Raw genomic sequence first — 26,980 nt, forward strand, 5'->3', positions numbered from 1 at the left:
AGAGAAAAGGGATACCCAGCACATAAACCTCTATAAAAATGTCATTCCTTCCATCCTATTCTCTTGCCTCACATTGGAGGAATTGGTCATGAGTTTGTTTGACCAGAGTCTCATGCTCTGGTCAAATCCTGTAAATAATTTCCTTAACTGAGTTTACAGCTTATGAAGCACACCCATACTCTTTAGTAAACCTAAAACAAATAACCAGCCAGCACTGACATCTTCATTCTGCAGTGAAGACCTAGAATTTGATCTCTGATTATGGGCAGCCAAACACTTCAGTGAAGGACACAGATAGTTGTCAGCACTCTGATTAGAACAGCTTTGAGTGGAAGCTGATCTTCAGTCACTGGAAACAAGACACGCTCTATTAGATCCCTTTGACCATGACTGCCTTACATGTTCAGTAATGCATTTGCCTGCAGTCATCTTTCCATATCCTTGTATGCAGCAGTACTGCAGGTGCTTGTATCAGCTTTCTTGTCCTTGCAGTTAAAATAACGTGAACAGAGGTGGAAGAGACGTTGCTGGGAAGCCCAGGACACAGTCTGTTCACATCTCTTCATCGGGGACTGTAGTGATAGGACAAAGGTAATGGGTTCAAACTTAAACAGGCAAAGTTCAGATTAGATATAAGGAAGAAGTTCTTCCCTGTGATGATGGTGAGGCCCTGGAACAGAGAAGCTGTGGCTGCCCCATCCCTGGCAGTGTTCAAGGCCAGGTTGGATGGGGTTTGGAGCAATCTGGTCTAGTGGAGGTCTAGGTTCAACTCCATGGCAGGGAGTTGAAACTGGATGAGTTCTAAGGTCTCTTCCAACCCAAACCATCCTGTGACTCTGTGATTCTAATATTTGACTATTTAATTGCTAACAGGCATTTATTTTTTGGAGGTTTCACAACGGTAGGCCCTTAAGTTGTTAGATGTCACCTTGTCTGCTCAGACTGATGGTGGCTGACAAGTCTTCTATAAATATACAGTAATCTGATTGCTGAAGTTCTTCAGATTTCCTTAACATCATCAGTGAACGAAGAGTATTCCTGAGGTTATAGTTATTGTCCTGGGTTCAGCTGTAGCAGTCATTTTTCTCCTTTATAGTAGCTGGTGCAGTGCTGTGTTTTCAACTTTAGTCTGAGAACAATGCTGATAACACATAGATGTTTTTAGTTGTTGCTAAGAAATGTTTACTCTGATCAAGGTTTTTTCAGTCTCATGCTCTCCCAGTGAGGAGGGGCACGGGAAGCCGGGAGGAAGCAGAGACAGGACACCTGACCGAAACTAGCCAAAGGGGTATTCCATACCACAGCACGTCATGGCCAGTATATAAACCAGGGGGAGTTACCCAGAAGGCTCAGATTGCTGTTCAAATCGGGCTGGGTATCGGTTGGCGGGTGGCGAGCAATTGTGTTGTGCATCACTTGTGTTTATTGTTTTCCTTTTCCCCTTTTAGTTTGATATTCTCTCCCCTTGTTATTTCCCTTATCATTATTATTATTGGTGATAGCAGTAGTGGTTTTGTATTATACCTTAGTTACTGGACTGTTCTTATCTCAACCCGTGGGATTTACATTCTTTCGATGCTCCTTCCCATCCCTCCAGGAGTGGGGGGGAAGACGGGAGGGAGTGAGCGAGCGGCTGTGTGGTTCTGAGTTAGTGGCTGGGCTTAAACCACGGCAGTTCTTTTTGGCACCCAGGGTGGGGCACAAAGGGTTGAGATAACGACCGATCTGACCAGAGTGTGTCTAATCATATTTGTGATAAGCATTCATTGTTTCGGATTAATGGTCACTTGTTGCAATGTTGATTTATTTGCGCTCGGAGTTCTTGCGCTTGATCTCAGAGTATCAGCATATCATACCTTACTTGCAGCCAGTATTTGCTGTTTTAATGTTTATTGGCTTTGAGGCCTGGGCTAAGGTTCTCCTTTCGCTGTACTTCATGGTAACGACTTGTAATACAATAGACTCACTGATCATCAGACTGGTCTGGCACGCATTCTCAGCATGGTCATCACCTCTATACAATGGGAGGCATGTAATGGGAATTTTTAACCATTATACATCTTTCTTTTTCCTTCCCTCGGGGGGTCAACCTATGGAAGAGATATTCCCTCACACCCTCTGCTCCCCCACCAGGCTATTTACAATAGGAGTAGATTCTGGAAAAGTTAAAGATCTTGGATATCCTTTCAATGCCCTTGAAAGCATCCTGCTCCTTTTGCTGGGAACCAGCTTGTTGCTGCATATGCTCTCTATGTTTTGCCTATGGCGTGACCACCCTGAGAACTTGTCTGATGTCAGAAGCTAAGCAGGATCTGGCTCGTGTCTTGCCTAAGGTTAAATGACTATTTAAGAATACTACCAAGAGATCTTCCCTGAGGCTGGACAGTCATGAGTGGCAGGGGGTGTGGGATCGTATGGGCAAGCACTTTAGCCAGTTGGCCCCTCCAGTGCTTTGGAATTTCACTCCTGAACAAATGCGGAATCCTGAAAAATTAGCAGAACACTTAGACAAGGTGTGCTGTTGTCCTGCCAATACCAGAGAGGGACAACTCGCTGCAATGTGCTGGGGCTTGGCCTACACCTATAGGGCCCTGTTCTGTAAGGAGCAGGAAGAAGATGTCCCTGGATGTGATGGCAAAGCAACAGACAACACAGCTGCTCAACCCTCCAAACACAGCAGGTTCACCAACCCCGGTGACAGACACTGCAGCCACTCCAACCCCAGTGACAGACACTGCAGCCATGCCAACCCCGGTGAAAGACACTGCAGCTGCTCCAACCCTGGTGAAAGACTCTGCAGCCACTCCAACCACAGCAGTAGACACAGTGATAGCCAAAGGACCAATCCATGCCAATATCAGTTGCCCCTATAAGCAAGGGGAAAAGCAAATGACAGCCACAAAGAGCAACCCATGCAGTGAAGAAAGACGAAGACCCAATGCGTGCACTAGAGGAGATGCCATCTGAACAAGAGTTATTACTGCGGGAATCGGAGGAGGAGGAAGAGGTAACTTCTCGATCCTGGACCTCCACTGAGCTGTGGAGTATGCGAAAAGATTTCAGCCGTCTTCCAGGGGAGCACATAGTCACCTGGTTGCTCCGATGCTGGGACAATGGGGTCAACAGTCACGAACGAGAAGGTAGGGAAGCCAGGCAGCTGGGATTACTTGCTAGGGAAGGGGGAATTGACAAAGCAATTGCAAAAGAGAAATGAGCCCTCAGCCTTTGGAGGCGGCTCTTCGCAACTGTGAAGGAAAGGTTTCCCTACAAGGACAATATTATATGTCGCTCAGGCAAGCGGGCCACAATAGAGAGGCATCCAGTCCCTGAGGGAATCAGCCATTCTAGAGATGATCTATCATAGGCCGGGTGCCGGGAATGCACCTGTAGATCCAGATGAGGTTGAATGTACACGACCCATGTGGCGGAAACTTACACAGAGTGCACCATCATCATATGCCCATTCATTGGCATCAATGACGTGGAGTGAGGCAGCACCACCAACAGTGGATGAAGTGAATCGTCAACTCCGAGAGTTCGAAGACAATCTTACCACTTCCATCATTTCAGCTGTCGAAAAACTCCTGACCCAGAAGTTCAAACAGCTGAGAGATCTGATCTCTCTGATCTATCCAGCTCCCCATGTGTACCAACCCCCGTCTCAGCTATTAACAGAAGGCGCCCTATTGCCCGAGAGAGAAGATACAGGAGGTACACAGCACAGGCCAACCTGTAGTTTTATCTGCAGGATCACGAAGACATGAGAAAGTGGGATGCAGAACCTACCTCACTTCTGGATGAATGGGTGCACAACTTGAAAAGGAAAACAACGGTCAGGGATGATCCTCCCAAGAAAATTGCTGCTCCAGTCTTTGGTGAGCAGCTTCCCGGATGGAGTGGAAGAGCTGATTTTACTCCAACTCCTGTGATAAGGAATACTAGTCACTTTCTACAAGACGCAAGTAGAGAATCTTATGATCACTCCTCCTCAGGTGGACGAGAGGGGCAATCAGGTTTACTGGCCTGTGTGGATCAGGTGGCCTGGCACATCAGTCCCACAGGAATATAAGGCCCTAGTAGATACCAGTGCACAGTGTACCCTGACGTCATCACACTCTCAAGGGGTGGAACCCATTTTTATTTCTGGAGCAACAGGAGGATCCCAAGAGTTGACTGTACTGGAGGCTGAAATCAGCCTAACTGGGAAGGAGTGGCAAAAGCACCCTATTGTGACTGGTCCAGAGGCTCCGTGCATCCTTGGCATAGACTATCTCAGGAGAGGGTACATCAAAGACCCAAAAGAGTACCGATGGGCTTTCAGTATAGCTGCCTTGGACATGGAGGAAATTAAGCACCTTGCCTGGTCTCTCTGAGGATCCTGTGTCAGAGGATCCTTCTGTTGTGAGGTTGCTGAAGGTCGAAGAATAACAAGTGCCAATTGTGACCACAACAGTGCACCGGTGGCAATATCGCACCAGCCAAGACTTCTTGATTCCCATCCATGAGCTGAACCATTGATTGGAGAGCCCAGGAGTGCTCAGCAGGACCCGCTCACCCTTTAGTAGTCCCATATGGCCAGTGTGAAAGTGCTGTACCAGACATGCTGGAACTTCAATATGAACTGGAGTCAAAGGCAGCCAAGTGGGATGCCACAATTGATATTGCCAGTACATTTTTCTCAATCCCTTTGGTAGCAGAGTGCAGGCCACAGTTTGCTTTCACTTGGAGGGGCGTCCAGTACACTTGGAACCGACTGCCCCAGGGGTGGACACACAGCCCTACCATCTGCCATGGATTGATCCAGACTGCCCTGGAACAGGGGCAAGCTCCAGAACACCTGCACTACATTGATGACATTATTGTGTGGGGCGATAGCGGAAGAAGTTTTTGAGAAAGGGAAGAAAATAATCCAAATCTTTCCGAAGGATGGTTTTGCCATAAAACAGAGTAAGGTCAAGGGACCTGCACAGGAGCTTCAGTTTTTGGGAATAAAATGGCAAGATGGGCATCGTCAGATCCCCACAGATGTGATCAACAAGGTAGCAGTAATGTCTCCACCAACTAATAGGAAACACAAGCTTTCTTAGGTGTTGTAAGGTTCTGGAGAATGCATATCCCGAATTACAGTCTAATTGTAAGCCCTCTCTATCACGTGACCTGGAAGAAGAATGATTTCAAATGGGCCCTGAGCAACAACAAGCCTTTGAACAAATTAGATGAGAGATAGTTCATGCAGTAGCCCTTGGACCAGTCTGGACCGGGCAAGATGTGAAAAATGTGCTTTACACCACAGCCAGGGAGAATGGTCCTACCTGGAGCCTCTGTCAGAAAGCTCCAGGGGAGACTCGAGGTCGACCCGTCGGCTTTTGAAATCAAGGATACAGAGGATCCGAGGCCAGCTATACTCCCACTGAAAAAGAGATACTGGCAGCCGATGAAGGGCTTTGAGCTGCTTCACAAGTGATTGGAACTGACCTCCTGGCACCTGGTGATTGGACCTCCTGGCACCCTGGCTGCCCGTGTTGGGCTGGATGTTCAAAGTCAGCATCACCTCTACACATCATGCAACTGATGCTACATGGAGTAAGTGGGCTGCACTGATCAGACAACGAGCTTGAATAGGAAATCCCAGTCGTCCAGGAATCTTGGAAGTGATCATGGACTGATCTGAAGGCAAAGACTTAGAATGTCACCAAAGAAGGAGGTAATGTGTGTTGAGGAGGCCCCGTTGTACAACAAACTCCCAGACAGTGCCAAGCAATATGCCTTGTTTACTGATGGGTTCTGCCGTGATGCGGGAAAGCACCGGTGATGGAAGGCAGCTATATGGAGTCCCCTGTGACAAGTTGCAGAAACTGCTGAGGGAGAGGATGAATCGAGTCAGTTTGCAGAGGTGAAAGCCATCCAGCTGGCGTTGGACACTGCTGAACGAGAAAAATGGCCAGTACTTTATCTCTATACTGACTCATGGATGGTGGCAAATGCCCTGTGGGGGTGGTTGCAGCAATGGAAGCAGAGCAGCTGGCAACGCAGAAGTAAATCCATCTGGGCTGCTGCATTGTGGCAAGATATGGCTGCCCGGGTGCAGAACCTGGTGGCGAAGGTACGCCACGTAGATGCTCGTGTACCCAAGAGTGGGGACACCAAGGAACATCAGAACAATCAACGTGTGGATCAAGCTGCTAAGTTTGAAGTGGCTCAGATGGATTTAGATTGGCAACATAAGGGTGAATTATTTTTAGCCCGATGGTCCCATGACACCTCAGGAAAGGATTCTATAGGTATGTAGCAAATAAAAGACAGGCTAGGGACAATGTGGACCCTCTCCGGAAGCTATTGGGAGTACTGGCTACCATGGATTTGGAGAAGGCTGAGGTCCTTAATGACTTCTTTGCTTCCATCTTCACCAGCAAATGCTTTGACCACACTGACCAAGTCTTGGAAAGCAGATGCAGGGACTGTGAAAATGAAGACCTTAAGCCTACTGTAGGAGAGGATCAGGTTCGAGACCATCTTAAGAACCTGAACCTGCACAAGTCCATGGGACCTGATGAAATCCATCCGCGGGTCCTGAAGGAGCTGGCGAATGAAGTTGCTAAGCCACTGCCCATCATATTTGAAAAATCCTGGCAGTCAGGTGAAGTTCCCGGTGACTGGAAGAAGGGTAATATAACCGCCCTTTTCAAGAAGGGGAAGATGGAAGACCCAGGAAACTACAGACCAGTCAATCTCACCTCTGTGCCTCACAAAATCTTGGAGCAGTTTCTCCTGGAAAGCATGCTAAGGCACATGAAAAACAACGAGGTGGTTGGTGACAGCCAACATGGCTTCACTAAGGGGAAATCCTGCCTGACCAATTTGGTGGCCTTCTATGATGGAGCCACAGAACTGATGGACAGGGGCAGAGCAGTTGACGTCATCTACCTGGACTTGTGCAAAGCGTTCAACACTGTCCTGCACAACATCCTTGTCTCTAAATTGGAGAGACATCAGTTTGATAAATGGACCACTCAGTGGATAAAGAACTGGCTCGATGTCCAGTTGGAAACCTGTAATGAGTGGTGTCCCTCAGGGATTGGTGTTGGGACCGGTCCTGTTCAGCATCTTTGTCGGTGACATGGACAGTGGGATTGAGTGCGCCCTCAGCAAGTTTGCTGATGACACCAAGCTGTGTGGTTCGGTTGATACGCTGGAGGGAAGGGATGCCATCCAGAGGGACCTGGACATGCTTGTGAGGTGGGCCGATGCCAACCTTATGAAGTTTAACCAAGCCAAGTGCAAGGTCCTACACCTGGGTCAGGGCAATCCCAGGCACAGCTACAGGTTGGGTGGAGAAGAGATTCAGAGCAGCCCTGCAGAGAAGGACGTCGGGGTGTTGGTTGATGAGAAGCTTAACATGAGCCAGCAGTGTGCGCTTGCAGCCCAAAAAGCCAAAGCCAACCGTATCCTGGGCTGCATCCAAAGAAGCATGACCAGCAGGTCAAAGGAGGTGATCCTGCCCCTCTACTCTGCTCTCATGAGACCTCACTTCGAGTGCTGCGTACAGTTCTGGTGTCCTCAACATAAAAAGGACATGGAGCTGTTGGGGCGAGTCCAGAGGAGGGCCACGAGGATAAGAGGGCTGGAGCACCTCCTGTATGAAGACAGGCTGAGGAAGTTGGGGCTGTTCAGCCTGGAGAAGAGAAGGCTGCATGGAGACCTCATAGCAGCCTTCCAGTATCTGAAGGGGGTCTATAAGGATGCTGGGGAGGGACTCTTCCTTAGGGACTGTAGTGGTAGGACAAGGTGTAATGTCTTCAAACTTAAAGCGTGGAAGTTTAGATTAGATATAAGGAAGAAGTCCTTTACAGTGAGGGTGGTGAAGCACTGGAATGGGTTGCCCAGAGAGGTTGTGGTTGCTCCATCCCTGGTGGTGTTCAAGGCCAGGCTGGACAGAGCCTTGAGCGACATGGTTTAGTGCGACGTGTCCCTGTCCATGGCAGGGGGGTTGGAACTAGGTGATCTTAAGGTCCTTTCCAACCCTTACTGTTCTATGTTTCTATGATTCTATGATTCTATATGCTGTTGCCTGCTACGTAACACTTCTGTAGCCCATTAACTAGATGCCCATCTCTGCCACTCTGGGCTTTGAAAAGAAGATATGTGCTGTCATGATCATCAGCAGAGTATAAAGTCATGGGAAAAGACAGCAGCAACAGAACTGTCCTCAGGTCACCATTGGCTGACTCTGACTTCCCTCAGATCATCACCCCAACAAAGAATGAATTTTGAGGAAACCAGACGAGCTCAGCAGCGACCAGACGAGTTCAGTAGTGTTGTCAGCAGGCAACAAGCCAGCACTACACACAGTCTCTCCTGCCCTGAAAGACACTTACAAGAGATGGAGCCTGACGTCATGGACTGAATGAATTCAGCAAACTTTATAGGGATGGTCTATGGACTAAGGAATGATATCTGTGTGTGCGTTTACGCATACATACATATATATATGTATATGAGACAAAAGTGATGGTATATTGAAAAAGTGGGATCTGAGCATGACATGAATGGTGTAGAATAAGAGGTGGATACTGTCCTGGGTTCAGCTGTAGCAGTCATTTTTCTCCTTTATAGTAGCTGGTGCAGTGCTGTGTTTTCAACTTTAGTCTGAGAACAATGCTGATAACACATAGATGTTTTTAGTTGTTGCTAAGAAATGTTTACTCTGATCAAGGTTTTTTCAGTCTCATGCTCTCCCAGTGAGGAGGGGCACGGGAAGCCGGGAGGAAGCAGAGACAGGACACCTGACCGAAACTAGCCAAAGGGGTATTCCATACCACAGCACGTCATGGCCAGTATATAAACCAGGGGGAGTTACCCAGAAGGCCCAGATTGCTGTTCAAGTCGGGCTGGGTATCGGTTGGCGGGTGGCGAGCAATTGTGTTGTGCATCACTTGTGTTTATTGTTTTCCTTTTCCCTTTTTAGTTTGATATTCTCTCCCCTTGTTATTTCCCTTATCATTATTATTATTATTGGTGATAGCAGTAGTGGTTTTGTATTATACCTTAGTTACTGGACTGTTCTTATCTCAACCCGTGGGATTTACATTCTTTCGATTCTCCTTCCCATCCCTCCAGGAGTGGGGGGGAAGACGGGAGGGAGTGAGCGAGTGGCTGTGTGGTTCTGAGTTAGTGGCTGGGCTTAAACCACGGCAGTTATACATCTCTTTCCCACTAGGATTTAAAACTAAGATGCTGAATATTCCTTATATCGTGTGTTGCTTTCTGTTTCTCCCTCTTGAACATGCTGGTAACCCGTACAGGAAAATGCACAACAGATCTCCCCTGCAGCCAGGGAAGCAGAGCTTCCATCTCCTGTGTGCCCTAAAAGCTGTATCAGGAGCCATGATTGAAGAAGGCATTGGTTTTATCAGAGCAGAGAATAAGTGGAAGCAACATTTTATTGTGTTGTCAGTTATAGACTCTGCACTATTGATAAGTGGCCAGTAGTGTGTTCAAATAGTTTATTACAATGTATTCTAAAGTCCTATGTTCGTGTGTTTCTGCGTCAAACAAGAGGGCTCTTTCTTCCTTTTTTAAATAAACAGAGGAAGGGGGGATACATTTTTTGATGCAACAAAAGCATATAAAATTCCCAACATTATTGCTGTAATACTTCTGGATATATTGCAAAGGTCAAAGAAACTTGAGGTAATGTTAATCATATAGCAAAAATATGCTTACAGAACACTTCTGTGCACACATGCGTAGTGTCAAGTAAACTATTTTCCCCATTCTGAATAGTGTCTAATCTGTAATGTGCTTATATAGGTGAACAGCTTAAAGAAGTGAAAATGCTGGAAGATTTATTGTCTTTCATGATAAGAATCTTGGGGAAGCAAGGAAGAAAAAACTACTCAATCTCTAGAGTTTTTTCCAAGCAGAAAGGACAGTAGCAGAGCAGGATTTGCAGCTTTTGGAAGCAGAAGTGTGAAGAATGGAAAAAGAGGTCTGAATGGCATTAGTGTCAAATGCAGAAAGCAGGGAAGAAGGACATTTTTCATGGAGACTATGACTTAGAGCAAGGGAAAAGAAGATGTCTTTAGTGCTAATATTTGGATTAATTGGAGTGAAGGAGGCTGGAAAGCTCTGGAAGTTGATGGTAGATTTGGTTGCTGTGGAGCAGTGGAGCTTGGAGTTTTGGCAGTGCAAGAGTTTTGGTTACACTGAAGGAAGGTGTAAATAAAGACTTCTGCCTTGCCTCTAGGAGGTGCAGAGGGTTGGAGACCCCATGGAGGCAGGGTGAATTGGGAGAGAAAAGAAATGGGAGCAGGGTGGTTGATCTGGAGAAAGAGGCAAGAAGAAAATGGAGGGTTGGGGTTGAATGTTGATGAAGAGCAAGGAGTGAGTTCCTTTTGTTTAAGGAGCTAAACCAAAAATGTAATGGCTTAGTTACAGAATATGGTGAACCTTGCTTAGAAGGCCTCTGTAGCAGGGCTTTGAGGCTGGCTTTATGCTTCAGCTTTGTATACTGTATGAAGTTGCCTGAGTGCTGATATAACCACCAGCAATCCAGAGTTAGCCAGAGTGGGAGAGTTGGACTCCAAGGCTGGTGGATCAGTTCTGCAGCCAAGGTGCTGAAAAAAACCATACAAGCAAGCAGAACTGTGTGAGAGAGTTGAGCACTTTGCATGAGCTTCTCTAAAACCAGGTTGCAGTCTGGTGAGTTGTGGAGGAAAGGGTATTTTGGTTAAAAAAGAAAAGAAAAAGCACAGCATTTGTCCTGCTCTGCATGGTGGGCTACAGTGAGACCTTTTGAGGGTTGCTCTGCTTGGTCATGGTGTGATTCTCCAGCCTGTAGGAGAGGCTGCAGGGTATCCCACATCACTGTATGCTGCCATTCCCTACATTGTACAGGAGGGGCTGCAGGAGAGCTCCTAGAAACTGGTGTGCTCATTAGCACCAAATCTGGGAGTAAAGCAGCCCTGTGACACGGCTTTCAGTGTAGTACTGTGGGGATAAAGATGGTTCTTCCCCACTTCTTCTTCAAGAATTCCATAGCAACACTCAACTTCTAATGGAAAAGCCTCTGAGCACAAAGGCACTGGCAGAGCTGATTACCTGTGGATTTTTAGGTCTCTTTTGGGTTCCAGCGTAATGCTCAAATAATACCCCGCAGCACTGTATAGCAGATACTTATTGATTCGTTACTGGTTTTTTTGAACTGTGTGGTCAGGAGTGTATTTAAACGATGCTAAAATACACTGAAGGAGTTACATCTGATGTGAGCAGTGTGGCTGGGGACCAGCTAAACCTTTTTTTTTTTTTGTGTTTGTTTTTAAGAATGATGAGAGCTGAGTGTTTTTACAAGGAGGAAGCGCTGCATGTAGTTGGTAACCATTTGAAACATAATAAAAATCCATTCCAAAGAAGATGAATTGTCATGGAAATTCAGTTGATGTGCTTTGCACATACTCAAGGAGGCATCTGCTTGTGGTTTCTCTATTGTTGATTCAGAGGGTAGATGTTAACAATGGTTTCTCTTGCTGTAATGGCTGCTGCCTAGAAATTCAGAGTCCAAAACTGAATTAATACTGGAAATGGGGGTCTTGCAAGTCACCACTTGAACACTATGAGTTGAACACTGTGTATTTTCAGATTTTAAAGAAATATTAAAATAAATTATTGTTCTTCTGACATGATAAAACTCCACATGATTCTCAAAGTCTTAATTAGCAGTTCAGGTTCCATGATCCTCTGTTGTGTGTGGACTCACAGGTAGCACGCTTGCTATGCCGGGGGATCTTTTAATTGTTCTTGTCTAATTAAATTGCTAGGTGCCTATCAGAGCTGCAGGAAGAGCAGGATGAGTCTTTCTCTTTAGTCACAGCTCCTGGTAGCCTTCATCACAACCTTTAGCCTGCCCAGGGTGTCTGACTAGCATACACAGTGGAGGAAGGAAGTCTCTTGTATGCAGCTGTGATCTTATAACAAATGTAAAATCGATGTGCGCAATTGCAAGAGTAGCTCAAAATGCTCTAATCAGTGAAATAATGGCTTGAAGTTACTTTGCAAACTGTTAATTCAAGAGGTTTGTTCTCTCCCTCCCTTCCCTCAGTGAAAACTTCTGTTGTGCCAGCAGCGTTGTTTTAGGATGCAGAAGCAGCAGATTTGCCTTGTTGCACCTGGGCTTGGCACTGCTTCCATTGAAGTAGGTGACCCTTGGCCATCCATGCAAGCAAGATTTGTTTAGGTCAGAGTGGAATTCTTTTGAAAATAGGAAAGAGCGTGTACTACGGATTGCCTCAAAGCAGTACTGTGATATGCTTGGGAAAAAGATTTCCTTTGTTTCACCTAGCAGTTCTGTGCTGATGGACTGGCTCAGAACAGCACCCTGAGATTTGTGTTCAAGTCACATTCTGTAGGTTTTAAGAACATAGCTTGTGACAAAAACATCACTTGGGCAGAAACATAAAGAGCCAGTGAGGGGCTCTGCCGGTACTATCAGAGATAACATTGGACTGTTCCCACACTTGGGACTGAGTCAAAATCTGTTCTTTTTTTTCACCCTTGTTTTGGCTTTGAAGTTTAGTTTTGATGTACTTTACTGATATTCCTCTTGATCTTTTTTTTAGGGGAAATAAGTTTTGGGTGATAATGTACCAAGTATCCCTCCCCAGCTCTCCATATATGCCCACTGGATCATTTGTAGATGGAGGGGGTCCAGATTTTTTTGATTGATATCGCTCAGTATTCTTTCCCTTTAGCGAAATTAGTGATTGTAGCAAACTCATTAACTCTGCTACTTTTGAGCATTGATTGCCCAGAGGGAGGTGTCTGCTGCTGTGAGAGTTGAGCAGGTGAGAGAAACCCAGCATAGCTGATATTGCCCTGAGCCAAAGCTGCCTGTCCTCTGTGTGTTAGACTGGCAGGGGAAACACTGAACAAAATAAGCAGGTATTGAGTAATCGCATGCAGTGAAATCCAGACTGCTTCTGTATGGGGTAGCTTAGGTCTGGAAGCAAGGAGGTGTCCTTGGGTTTCCTTAACTGGGTTATCCTGATACTCCAATGTTGCAGAGACTGAAAAAACGACTGATTTCGTCCTGATAAATAACAGATTGGTCAGAAGTTCTAGGAACAGTGTCGGGACTGCTTATGGCTAACTGGCAATATAGATGGTTGTGTCAGCAGAGGCACTGACAACTGCTTCCAAAAATGGGATGCCACTGCTTCTGCTGTCATGGTATTTTGTCCTAAAATGAAAAACCTAGAATGAAGACTTGCCCTTTTTGTGTTTTAATGATGGTGGTCTATGTTCTGGTGGTTATTCTAACAGAGCTGTTTGATCTTCACAATGTCTCAGCCATTCGGGTTCATAGGAACTTGGACAAAAGCTCTTGTGGGAGGAAAAGCTAGCATGGGGTCAGTGAACATAGCTTTTTTTCATGACAAAGGGACTCTTCTGTTTTGCTGCAATTTTGCCTACATGTATATTTTTATACAGTATAATTTTAGTCAAATCAATTAAATTCAGTTTAATCAAAACAGTTCTTAGAAAAATAATGGCTAAAGATGGATTTTTTTAAATTTTTTCTCCTCCTTTATGGAAATATAGGTCAGTGTCATAATAACAGGCACAGAGTGTGCACTTTCTGAGTGGACAAAGCAGGATCTTACTAATTACTGGTATACAGCTTCAGTGCACCAGGTTCTGCATGCAGGACTTGGCTGCTCCCTCCACAGTGTGTCCTGCAAGGAAAAGGCTACTGTAGTGAAAGTATATTCAGAACAACTGACCCTGTGGTATTTTTGGCTTTTCAAAGCCTCTTGTAGCTGTTAAGATAACAGTTGAGAGACAGAGGAAATCTCTGGAAACAGTCATTGCTTGATGAAGATCCAGTTGCTGTGTCTCCACATCTGTTTGTTTCCGTAGAATACAAGCTATATATAACACACTATCTGAAATACAGCTGTGAAAAAGGAAGGAGATTTCATAATATGTATGAAGTAATTGTATGAAGTCATCAGAAAGTTGCTAAAGTCTGTCCTGCAAAGTGGTAAACAAGGCTGCTGAAAGATTGGTAAGATTGGGTAGTGTAAACTAAGCGCTTTCCACATCCAGGAGGTGTGGCACCTTGTGAAAACAGGCCACTAATGCTGGGAGTGCAAATTTAGCCAAAGCTTTTTTCTCATGCTTCAAAAAGTCATCTTCTGATCTCAGAGACTTATCAGTGGCCCCACTTTTGATCACAAGGCTCGTTCCAGTCCTCCCAGCTTCTTCTACACCACTGATCTCCACCACCGCTGCTGCCTCTGTGGGCTTGCACTAATGCCAGTGTTCAGTGCCCAGTGGACTACCAGGCAAAGACCACCCATTAGGGGTCAAGGGGGATGTGTGTTTATCCTCACCTGGGTTGTAAGCTTGCAGTTGAAGAGCATTGCTAGAGCAGGGCTCGATCCTTATACAAAGAACTTAATCAAAAGTAAGTGGTGTATTACTGTAAGTGTTCAGATGTTAACCCTCTCCGCGACAATGAAAGGGTTTGAGGATGTGCTTTGGATTTCACTCTGGACTGGATCGAATGTTTGAACAGATACCAAGCAACACCTTAAGTAATGAGACATACATACTGTAGCAAGACGATGCTGACTAAGTAGTTGTAAGTTGTAAATGGCTTCAGGATATGCTGTGCAAACTGAGTTTCAGCTCAGGTGTCTAATATTGTGCAGAAAAGAAATCCATGACAGTGCATTTCTTTGTTCTCCAGTGTTGTGATAACTCATTCTTAATGTCACAGCTTCACAAAGCTTTCTATTTGACGGTTTGCAGAAAAAAGAAGAAATCAGTAAATGTTGAGCTGAGTACATCAGTAGGTGGTGACACAGCATTAATCACAGCTAAAGAAAATCCTGAGGTGTATGTATCCATGCTAAGAGGCTTTGTCATAGAATCATAGAATGGTTAGGCTTGGAAAGGACCTTAAGATGATCTCGTTCAAATGCTTTTCACAAGTCCAGGTAGATGACGTCAACTGCTCTGCCCCTGTCCATCAGTTCTGTGGCTCCATCATAGAAGGCCACCAAATTGGTCAGGCAGGATTTCCCCTTAGTGAAGCCATGTTGGCTGTCACTGTTTTTCATGTGCCTTAGCATGTTTTCCAGGAGAAACTGCTCCAAGATGTTGCCAGGCACAGAGGTGAGATTGACTGGTCTGTAGTTTCCTGGGTCTTCCATCTTCCCCTTCTTGAAAAGGGCGGTTATATTTCCCTTTTTCCAGTCATTGGGGAATGTATCTGACTGCCAGGATTTTTCAAATATGATGGACAGTGGCTTAGCAACTTCATTTGCCAGCTCCTTCAGGACCCGCGGATGCATTTCATCAGGTCCCATGGACTTGTCATGGTGTAAGTGTTTGGGTAATCGTAGAATCCCAGACTGGTTTGGGTTGGAAGGGATCTTAAAGCTCATCCAGCTCCAACCCCTGCCACGGGCAGGGACACCTTCCACTAGACCAGGTTGCTCCAAGCCCTGATGAGCCTGGCCTTGAACACTGCCAGGGATGGGGCAGCCACAGCTTCTCTGAGCAACCCGTGCCAGCGCCTCAGCACCCTCACAGGGAAGAGCTTCTGCCCAAGATCTCCTCTCAATCTGCCCTCTGTCAGGCTAAAGCCATTCCCCTTGTCCTGCCCCTGCAGGCCCTTGACCAAAGCCCCTCTCCAGGTTTCTTGTAGCCCCTTTAGGCACTGGGAGCTGCTCTAAGGTCTCCCCAGAGCCTTCTCTTCTCCAGGCTGAACCAGCCCAACTCTCTCAGCCTCTCTCGAGAGCGGAGCTGCTCCAGCCCTCAAAGCATCTTAATAATGAGGGGACAGGGAAAAAAAAAAAAACAAAACCCAAACCAAAAGCAAACAAATAAATAAAATAATATTAAAATAAATACATTTAAAAAAACCAAAACCCAGCCACCCCACAACCAGAACCAAGGCCATTTGTGTACATTTGCTATCAAAGTTTCAGTGCAGCTGCATGTTTTCCATTAAAGCGTCAGAGCTATTTGGGAGCATTATCACAAAATATCCTGAGTGAGATCATAAAGCATGTGCAAGAAAATGGAGGGATCAGGCCCAGTCAGCATGGGTTCATGAAGGACAGGTTGTGCTTGACCAACCTGATCTCCTTCTATGATAAAGTGACCTGCCTGTTGATGAGGGAGGGGCCGTGGATATTGTCTATTTGGACTTAAGTAAAGCATTTGACCCTGTCTCCCTCAGTTTTCTGCTGGATAGATTAGCAGTACATGGCCTGGACAGGAGGATTCTTTGCTTTATTGGAAACTGGCTGAATGGCAGATCCCAAAGAGTGATGGTGAATGGCAGCACATCTACTTGGAGGCCGGTCACTAATGGTGTCCCTCAGGGCTCTGTATTAGGGCCAGTGTTGTTTAATATCTTCATTAATGATCTGGATGAGGGGATTGAGGAACCGTCAGTAAATTTGCAGATGACACCAAGTTGGGTGGGAATGTTGATATGCAGAGGGATATAGACAGGGAAGGCTCTGCAGAGGGATCTAGACAGGCTGGATCAATAGGCTGTGTCCAGTGGTATGAGATTCAACAAGGCAAAGCATGGGGTCCTGCACTTGGGCCACAACAACCCCATGGAACACTCCAGGCTTGGGAAGAGTGGCTGGAAAGCTGCTCATAGAAAAGGACCTGGGGGTGCTGCTTGATGGAGCTGAACATGAGTAGCTTGTGCCCAGGCAGCCAAGAAGCCACCAGCATCCTGGCCTGTATCAGAAATAGCGTGGCCAGCAGGGCCAGGGCAGTGACTGTCCCCCTGTGCTGGGCACTGGTGAGGCTGCACCTCGAACCCTTTGTTCATTTCCGGGCCCCTCACTCCAAGAGAGACATTGAGGTGCTGGAGCGGGTCCAGAGAAGGGCTATGGAGCTGGTCTGGAGAGTAAGTGTGATGAGGAACAGGTGAGGGACCTGGGCAGGTTTAGTTCTAGGTTGTTCAGAAGAGAACAAGAGATATCCCTGGAAGTGTTCAAAACCAGTGTATATGAGGTTCTCAGTGATATGGTTTAGTGGTGGTCTTGGCAGTCCTGGGTAATGGTTGGACGTGATCTTAAAGGTCTTTTCCAACTTGGTTGATTCTATGATTATATATAAACTATTTGAGAGGAAAATAAAACCCTGAAAGTTCCATTAGATCAAATTTCTAAGCTGTTGGAATTGTTCTAATTATTGGAAGCCTCAACTTTCACCACTGCAGTGAAGATCACCTGCGTGACAAGGCTGTTCGCAGTCCCTGACAGTGGGCAAATGCTTCTGGGGCAGAGGCAGACCAGCAACCATGTGAACCCAGCAGCACCTCCTGATGATGGCCTTCTCTCCTTCATCTTCCTCTAAGCAAACCTAACCTGATTTCTTTTTCCTAACAGAACTTGCAGTATTCCTTTTTATTTTTTGGACTAGGAGACAAGATCTGAAGAGCTCCAGTTCACATGGCACATACCCACTGTTTCTGAGCACAGTCAGGTTGATACCCACAACAGATATCTTGCAGGGAACAAAAAGCAGAAGAGGAGATGGAATATGTGCTGCAATTCACAGCACATTTGTTCTCCTGCAGAAAGTGTGGAAAATAGCATCCTAGCTATTTATCATAGTTTACATGCAAGCAAGGGTGGATTCAAACTGGTCCCTGTGATTTCTAGCACTGTGCAGGCCAGAGGGACTCCTTGCAGAACTCTGCCGAGGCAAAGCTGAGAGGATGAAAATGCCGAAGATAAGCTTTCTAGCAGCAGGAGCAGGGTGGTCTATGGCCTTTAGATCAGGCAAAATCACTTCCATATCGCAGTCCTTTCCTAGGCAGGATGGATGGGAGGCTTCTGTGTAGCGGGAATATCTTCTAGGGTTGAGAAGTTGAGGGGTTTGGTCAGGTAGATGGACACTCAGCAGCCATCAGTTCTCCACTGTGATATTGATATTTTAAAGTGCTGTGTGATTTGCTTTGGGTGGAGGTAGGATTTCGTAAAGCTGAGAGCCCAGCCAGGCCTGCCTGTGTGACCCCGCTTCCCTTTCTCCCCTGTGTTGTGAGCATAGGAGGAAGGAAGAAGCCATTGAAGGAAGAAGAGTCACAGAAAGGTTCAAACATCGGTACGTCAGCTCACCATTTTTATAGACTTGGAGAATTGTAAAGCACCACCTCTGAGGAGATGTGCAGTGTCTGTCTTAAAACACATAAATACCATTTTCCATATGGGTAATAGAAAAATCTGATCAAGGAAGGATGCAGTAGCTTCACTTCCCTACAGAAAAAATCTTGCCATTTGGTCAGATGTATGAGCTAGCATGGCACCCAGTTTAACCCTGCAGCTTGCAAGCATGCACGTTTATTTGACAAGAAAGTGTTAAGAGCAAGCTGAATGCACAGCTTGCTAAACAGCCAATAAATCTGGGTTATATCTTCCTTCCCCAGTCAGGAAAAAAGGGAGCTGTTTTTAAATCTGGCCTTCCTGCACGCGCTGAAATGGAATGATTTTTCTTGTGCTAGGCAGAGCATGACAGTACTTTCACATTAAATAAGGAGCTCTTACTGTTGCTCTGAATTAAATGGGCAGGATTAGGCAGAAACCATTCCTTCTTCAGAAAAGACTGGCTCCAATGATTTCTCCAGGCATTGACCTCTGCAAAGATTAGGTCATCCACGGAGGAAGAGGAGCAAAGCAACCTGAATGGTGGGGAGAGCAGCTCACCAGTAGCTTTGTGGGAGGTCTTCCATTTCATTTCAGTTACTCAGGAACAGGGAAAATTATGAATAAGATCTCCTAATTTGTATGAAACTCTGATGCAAGAGCCTTTTGCAATCCTAACTGTTAAACAGTTTGGATTGTCTGGCTGAAGGCTCTTTCTGCCAAAGGCAAGAGGTCTTCATTGCAGTGCTTAAGGAGGAAGAAGTCAGGATGTGAATTCGTGTCAGCCTGTAGCCTTTAGCTACCTGCAAGCACCTTTCCGTATGCGCCCTGGGTCTGTGCAAAAATAGAGCCAACAGTTGCTTAGGCCTGGAATATGGAATGTAGCAACTTTTCATTTGCATTGCTATGCTGAAGTGTCTGGTTTCAGCAATTAATGTTGATTTTTAGCTCCTCAGCATGCTGGGAGGCAGGGCTCTACATTGCTAAAAATAAGCAGGCAAGTTTCTAGCATATAATCTTTCTGTACCTGACTTGTGGGGAGCTATAATTTACATGTATTGGTCTTAACAGTTGCAGGTGATTCTGTGTTTGTTTTCAGAACATGTCAGATTCAAGTTTGCTCCTGCTATGAACATTTCCTTTATCTCTTAGCTTTCTGTAGGGGTCTCATGATACCTGTGTTGTATCTCTTCTGTGTATTCCTGCTGCACACTTGCAAAGGGACTGAGACCAGATTTTATTCATTGCTGACATTCCTGTTTCTAACAAGAAGTGGAGAACGGTAAGGGAAGATGAGTTTGTATGCCAGAGGATGAGGCTTTCCCAGCTAGGCTGCTAGATAGGTGGAACCAGAAAGAAGATACATAACCTACCTAGCTGAATTGATAGGCAGCCTCTTGCATGAGCTCACCTTTGTTTTGCACTGATTTAGAACTGTTTGGAAAACCATCCTGTCACTTCACAGGTACAGCTGCTAAAGTATCTGGACACTATTTTCATAGGCAACTATACTGCCTATTTTCCCATCTCTGAAGAAATTTCTGCTAGTGTCGAAGAATGTATTTTTCCCTTTGTTTTAATTAAGGATTTAAAATGTGGCTTGAAGGAAAATAATGTTGAAAAAATAAGGGCGAAGTACAGTGAGCCATTCACACCTGGATATGTGCTAGTTCAATTTATTTAAGTTTCTCTGTATAGTCACGAAAGATCTAAAGATCATCCTACATCAGTATATTAATTTTTTAATTTTTACTTCTTATCTATCCCAAAGAAATAATGGTAATTTTTTTTTTTTCCCCCAGGTCTTTCTTTGAGTTCTTGCACAAGTCTTGGGGCTGAGGGAAGGGAACATTTTATAAATCAACCACAGTCGCTATTTCTTTCTGCCTAGGATCTTGGATTTCATTTGAGTTTAACTAGGTGTCTCTCTCCAAAGGGTTACATTACAACATATTTCCAAATTATTGCACTGGGCATAAAGAAAAGGTCTGTTGAAAAGCAGCAGTAAATACATGTCCAAATGTCTGGAGTCATCTGCATCTGTCTGTCTCTTGTGGAAAGGCCCATCTTGTTTAAGTGTTAACAGATTCAGGCATTGACTTCTGATCTGGAAAACTTTTGACAACCAGTGAGGCAATAAAGGTGTGAATGTTGCTTTTCCTGCTTGCTCATTGACTTTTCTCTGAGTCAAGGGTGAGAATTTGTGAGAGAAGACAGAAAACAAAATCTAATTATTGTGTATAGATGACTTGGGTTTCTGTACATCATTTGGGGTAGTGGGGGAGCTGGGAGGAAGAATTTGTTTGAATAGAATCTAATTGATTAGTGCACATAAGGAAAATTAATTATAGCTGTCCAAATCACCACAATTGTGGGGTTCATTTGTTTTTCCAGGTCAATCAGAATGTGGAGATCCAAAGGGCCCGTCTACGAGATGATATTAAGGAATATAAATTCAGAGAAGCACGTTTGCTGCAAGACTACACTGAGCTTGAAGAGGAAAACATCTGTCTCCAGAAACAAGTGTCTGTCCTGAAGCAAAACCAGGCAAGTTTTTCAAAATAGTGAGCATTGCTTTGGTAGTAACAGTTAATTCCTGTGTTACAGCATGGTTCTGTCTCATTTCAGCATCCAACCACTTATTTTTTGTACTGCTTTTGAGACTATAAGCTCTATCTTTTAGTACCAAGAGTTGTCCCAAAATATTTAAGTCCTTTCTATCTCTGTTTATACACTGTCATAAGACTTTATTGCTTCTACTTTGACCTCCAAGTCATTCCACTGCCTTCTCTCTCTTTGATGGAAGTTTCTACCAGTCTGCTTTGTTACTTGGTTTAGTCTTTGCTACACTAGTTTTTCAATGTCTCTTTGCAGTACTCTCCCATCTACCCATCCATCCACTCATCCATCTGTCCTCTTCTACAGTATCTGTAACTGGGTGTATTTCTGAACATATGTTTCTAATGCTACTTATTGCTTACTTTGTCTTTCCAGTTCTATGCTCCTCCTCTCTTGCAGCTAGTTTCATTAAACATGGGCTACTGTTATATTTGCTCTATACTGTCAGACCCATGTGACTGCTCATCCGAAAGGTCACATTTTTAATTGCACAGTTCCAACTATTTTCAGAATTTTAGAAAACTGCACTTTTTGAACAACCGAAGAATCTTCCTGAGTCACCATTAGCAGGGGGAGTTAGCTTAGATGTAGCCTTTAGCACAATTTGCTTATCTTCACCTATCAGATGGGGACTTGCTATTTTTATTCTTCAGGTACCCATCATCCTCATTGTATAAATAAAACTTGAGGTTCCATTGAGAAAATGGTATACTATTCCTGAAATAGAAGTTCCTGAAGAAAACAATAGTGTTAATACCATCTGTCGTAATGAGCACATAGCAAAAACTTACTAGGATTTGCTGCAGAACTCCTTCAGGGTTCTGAATGAAAGCTGCCCCACAAAGCAAGGTATTTGAGATATTGAACGTATTTAATTTATCTCCAGGTGAAATTGCATGTCAATGTTTTTATCACTTTGGCCCTGCTCATGTGCCCAAAATAGGGCCATTTTTATCTCATTCATTATACTTAGAGGAGCAAGTGGAAGCTCAATGTTCACATTCTAAAATACCAATATTCAAGAGTGCTGTCATTCTGGGTTGAGCTAACTTTCGCCTCAGATGCTGTCTTGCTTGTCAGTTACTAGTAATTATTGGCTACCTGTTTGTATTCTGCAGCCTTTGGAAATAGACTGCAATCTTGAGTATTTGACATCAGTGGACATATATAGAACAAAGAGCTAATTCTGTTGATGGCAGTGGATTATTACTAATCTTACTTTATGAATTTCAGTAAGCTTTCATTATCCTACTGATGTAACTAGAAGAAGCCATCAAGTTTTCCCAGATGTAACTTGCAAGACTGAATTAGCATAATTGCTTCCTGGTTTTTAAATCAGGTGTGGTTCAGCACCACCACATTGGTGTTTGTTGGCATCTAAAATTCCTTTAGCAGTTGGCAAAAATAAATGTATCATGTGGCATGTTTTCCTTTCAAGGTAAAGTATTCTTTAGGCTTTTTTCTTTTTTTTGTCCAAGGGTTTCAAAATTTTACCCCAATCGTTGGTGTTCAGAATTTCAGTGTAAGAGAGGCTTAGAAAAAGGCAATTTTATACATAAAACTTAGACATGACATCAAATTTCATGTAGCGGCATTGGGAGTCTGAAGTGTAGAGTCTATAAATTGTAGCTCTCAAGATGTGCTGAAATGATGATGGTGACAGAGATGATAAAACATTTTATTTTGAATATCTAAAAGCAGAGTTTGATTGCTGCATCCAAACAGTTTTAAGCCCAGTGGCGTATTCTAACAGCAGTGCAGCAGAGTGTCAAAAGCATAACTTTGCAATGCTGGATTTTGAAAATGTTGAGCTTGAATTTGTGGGAAGGTTGGACAGGGAATTTGTTAATCAAACAGAGAAAGAGTTTTCATAATGTGCTAGGAAAGCCTGTTTTGTGATGCCTTTATCACATGCTGTATCTTCCACCTGTCTTAATTAAGCTGGAATATATCAGCTCATTTGTGGTTTGCTTATAATTCTTCCTCCTTGCTCTTTGTGAAGGTAAGTTGTGTAAGCAATTTACAGTCGAAGTGCCAAAACTAGACTCCAGTACTGAAAAAAATTAATCTATTCTCACCATATTTGGTGAATCAAGCATTCAAAAGTAAAATTATTTGGTGCCTTGCAGGGAGACATTTTCATTAGTGTTCCTCTTCACCCCCCAATTTGTATATCTCCAGGTGGAGTTTGAAGGCCTGAAACATGAAATCAAAAGGCTTGAAGAGGAAACAGAATTTCTCAACAGCCAGCTAGAAGATGCCATACGGCTGAAGGAGATCTCCGAACGGCAGCTTGAGGAAGCCTTAGAGACGCTGAAGACAGAGCGGGAGCAGAAGAACAACCTTCGTAAGGAGCTGTCTCACTACATGAACATCAACGACTCCATGTACAACAGCCACCTGAATATCTCTTTAGATGGTCTTAAGTTCAGTGATGAAGCCACAGAGCCCAACAATGATGAAATCATGAATGGATTTGAACAAAACTGCCTCAGCAAACTTAGCAATGGCAAGAATAGTACATCAACACCCAAGAAAAATGAAAGCTTCCCACCAGCCCCAAGTCTGGTTTCAGATCTTCTAAGTGAATTAAACATTTCTGAAATCCAGAAGCTGAAACAACAGCTTGTACAGGTATATGGGCTTCCTAAACAACTGTATACTTCCAAATAGCTGCTAGAGTTTACTGGGGTTGTTATTTCGGTCTTTTCAATATCTCACATGGACGCCATACAGTATGAACTATATTTGTAAAGGCTCTGATTGATTTAGAACTTGAGGATGTTAAAATTTTGTCAGTGAAAAACTGCAGCATGCTGCTGTTCTCATGTGCGGAAAAACTAGCAGTCATGTCCTGTGTTTGGAGGACAGTTGTAGTGCATCTTCTGTGCAGTACATGGTGTGTCTACTTCATTGTGTCCCTAGTGAGAAAGATAGTGTTTTGTCTGAAAATTTATAGTTACCCCAGTCATCTTCATCAGAAGTTTTGTACATCAGAACTCCTTTCTCAAATTGTTTCAAAGAACATGAAGTTTTAATCAGCACCAAGCATTTCTGTGTTATGTTTGTGCTATGGGGAGGTTGGAGAGTTTGAAACAAGATGTGTATTTATGTTGCCCAGAAATGTTTTGAACGTTTTGTCAAGCACTTTTTAAGTTTTCCATAGAAAAAGCCTTTGTGGAAAAAATAGCTGGATTTTTTCAAAATGAGACCTTTCAGAGGAGAAAGTTTCAGTATTTCTGAGTCTTTCATGAAACTCCAACTTTCCACCATAGACTAGCTGCAAGTTTTCTCATTTTTTTCTAATGCTGTTTCTAATAACTTGATAATTTGCAAGATAACAGTACACTTTAGCTTATCTTCAGCTGGAAGAATATTTTCACACAGAGACCATCAGCTATGGAAGAAATCTGTAAAATGTGGATTTTGAAGTGAAAATGAGAAAGAATTGGCAAGGAACACTGTGCTCAAGATAGCTTTAGAATAAATGAAACAGCTTTTTAATAAATTAAAAATAAATAACCTTTAGAATAAATTAAATAGCACACAATGTGAAAGTGATTGGGTTTCTGTAACCATATGGATCTTGGCTAAGTTGCTGGTTTTTATAATAAAACCATTTAAGTGATACAGTTCCCTTTATGTAAGATGTTTGTGTTCATTCATTTCAGATGGAAAGAGAAAAGGTGAACTTGTTAACAACATTACAGGAATCGCAGAAGCAGCTGGAAAATACACGGGGGGCCCTCTCAGAGCAGCATGAGAAAGTTGGCAGACTCACAGAAAACCTAAATGCAATGAAGAAACTCCAGGTCAGCAAGGAACGTCAGTCTGCCCTTGACAACGAGAAGGACCGAGACAGCCATGAAGATGGAGACTATTATGAAGTTGACATCAATGGGCCGGAGATCCTGGAATGCAAGTACAAAGTGGCTGTGGCAGAAATTACTGACCTAAAAGAAGAGCTCAAAAATCTTAAGGCCAAATACAAAGAATGTGAGTCTAAGTATGAAGAAGAGAAGAGCAGATACGAGACCGAGAGCCAGGTTCTCACTGAAAAGATCACCTCCCTAGAAAAATCCAGTAGGCATGATAGAGAACAGGTCACCAGGCTGGAGAAGGAGCTGAAGAAAGTCAGTGATGTTGCTGGAGAAACACAGGGCAGCCTCAGCGTGGCCCAAGATGAACTAGTCACCTTCAGTGAAGAACTGGCCAATTTATATCACCATGTCTGCATGTGCAACAATGAAACTCCAAACAGAGTGATGCTGGATTACTACAAGGAAGGTAAAGGTGGACGCAGTAGTCCAGAGGCCAAGGGAAGAAGGTCTCCCATTCTCCTTTCTAAGGGGCTGTTAACTATAGAGCTAGGAAAAGCAGAGAATGGAAGCGGTGACAGCAGTCCATCTCCAGTGTCATCGCTGCCGTCGCCTGTGTCAGATCCTCAAAAGGAACCAATGAATATTTACAACTTGATTGCTATAATCCGGGATCAGATCAAACACCTGCAAGCTGCTGTGGACAGAACCACCGAGTTGTCCAGGCAGCGTGTTGCCACTCAAGAGCTGGGGCCAGTGGTGGACAAAGACAAGGAAGCACTCATGGAAGAAATTCTGAAGTTAAAATCCCTGCTGAGCACCAAGAGAGAACAGATAGCAACTCTGAGAACTGTGCTGAAGGCCAACAAACAGGTAACCAGGTCTAAGAGATGTGAAGGTTATAGTGTCAGGGAATTAAGCCATAAACTCAAGAGAATGAATCTTTGAGGTCATGCTGCCGTACTCTCAACTCAGAAGGGCTTTTGTTGCTGGTACTTGTTTGGTACCAGACTGAAGTAGGCTGTTTCATTAGAGGCACACAGCTGTCCTACTGTAAAGCTCAGCACTCTGGCTTTAACTGACTTTTGCTTGTCACATACTCATGAGACTATTTATTAAGCTTACTGCCTGTCTGAATTATATCAGATTATATTTCATGTAAGGCACCTAAAATGAAGAGGTAAATCTTACTTTCGACTTGAAAGAATTCTAGTAGTAACCTAATTCTAGTAGTAATTTTGAGTAGTAACTCAAAAGAGTTCTTAAGTACTCTTCTCTCTCAAACTGCAAAATAAAAGAAAGCCTACTAAGATGAGGATGTGATATGAGAACATGGTCCAAATAAGAGGGGTGAGAGGTAAAATTAGGCATTGGGGATTGGGCTGTACCATTTGATACACCTTAGCAGTGCAGTAGATGAAAATAACTGTCATTAAGACACATGTGACATGCTTCATTGTCTCCTCTGAAGTTAGAGTAATGCAAATTAAAGTTGTCTTTAAAAAAGTATAATGTTGTTTAAGAAATGTATGGCATACTTTTAGGGGTTTTTTGCACATTTTAATAAAGATGTCTCGAAATGAAAGATAGGCCAGCTGCTGTAAGGGTTAGAGAATTGTGCAAGTGATTGATGAATGCATTTAAATATAGAGATACTAGGTAGACTTGTATTTGAAGTATGTAAAGTTTAATTTCTTTTAGTGGTTGGAGATGGGAGTCACTAAATGTATATTCTGTAACTTTCCTATATGCTGCTGCATCGTTAATGGGAGTAGGAGACCCATATGTCCAATCTGTTTCCAGTGTTCAAAAATGAGATCTTATTTAATCTGTACAAGAAAAGTTGACCAAAATTTTAACATTCCAGTGCAAAGTGAATGTTTCATCATGTGAATAGCGATTAGGGATGCCTTAGCCAGCCACTTTGTGAAGAGTTTCATTAACTAGCAGGTTTCTGTTCTTTCTGGTAAACAACAGACTGCAGAGGTAGCCCTTGCCAACCTAAAAAGCAAGTATGAAAATGAGAAAGCTATGGTTACAGAAACCATGATGAAGCTACGAAATGAGCTGAAGGCTTTGAAAGAAGATGCTGCTACCTTCTCTTCCCTGAGAGCAATGTTTGCTACAAGGTAAAGAACATAATGCAAAATGTCATTTCTTGCTTGTGTGGGGGAAGAGCAGAACACCCTGCCCACCTCCCCATGCAGAGGGTGGTGGGGTGGGTGCCTTTTTCCAAGTGCATTGCTTACAGTGTTTGTGTGTGATATGTTCTGATTGATGAGGGAAATGCCAGGGATATATGTTGATATGTTGATACAAAGAAAGAAGTTGTGGTGGTGGTATTTAATTTGGGTGCGAGATTAT

General features: G+C 43.9%; 1 protein-coding gene across 2 annotated transcripts in view; it reads left to right on the forward strand.

The window, feature by feature from the left end:
- BICD2 (BICD cargo adaptor 2) overlaps positions 1 to 26,980 on the forward strand; it is a 98,204-nt gene that overhangs the window by 54,954 nt on the left and 16,270 nt on the right. For both annotated transcript variants that reach the window (XM_030501279.1, XM_030501280.1), the window contains exons 3-6: positions 20,574 to 20,726; positions 22,980 to 23,432; positions 24,470 to 25,489; positions 26,594 to 26,745. In XM_030501279.1, coding sequence (XP_030357139.1) covers positions 20,574 to 20,726; positions 22,980 to 23,432; positions 24,470 to 25,489; positions 26,594 to 26,745 — 1,778 coding nt within the window. The remainder of the gene's footprint in view (positions 1 to 20,573; positions 20,727 to 22,979; positions 23,433 to 24,469; positions 25,490 to 26,593; positions 26,746 to 26,980) is intronic.

Source organism: Strigops habroptila, chromosome 11, assembly GCF_004027225.2.
Source record: "Strigops habroptila isolate Jane chromosome 11, bStrHab1.2.pri, whole genome shotgun sequence".
Taxonomy (NCBI): Eukaryota; Metazoa; Chordata; class Aves; order Psittaciformes; family Psittacidae; genus Strigops; species Strigops habroptila.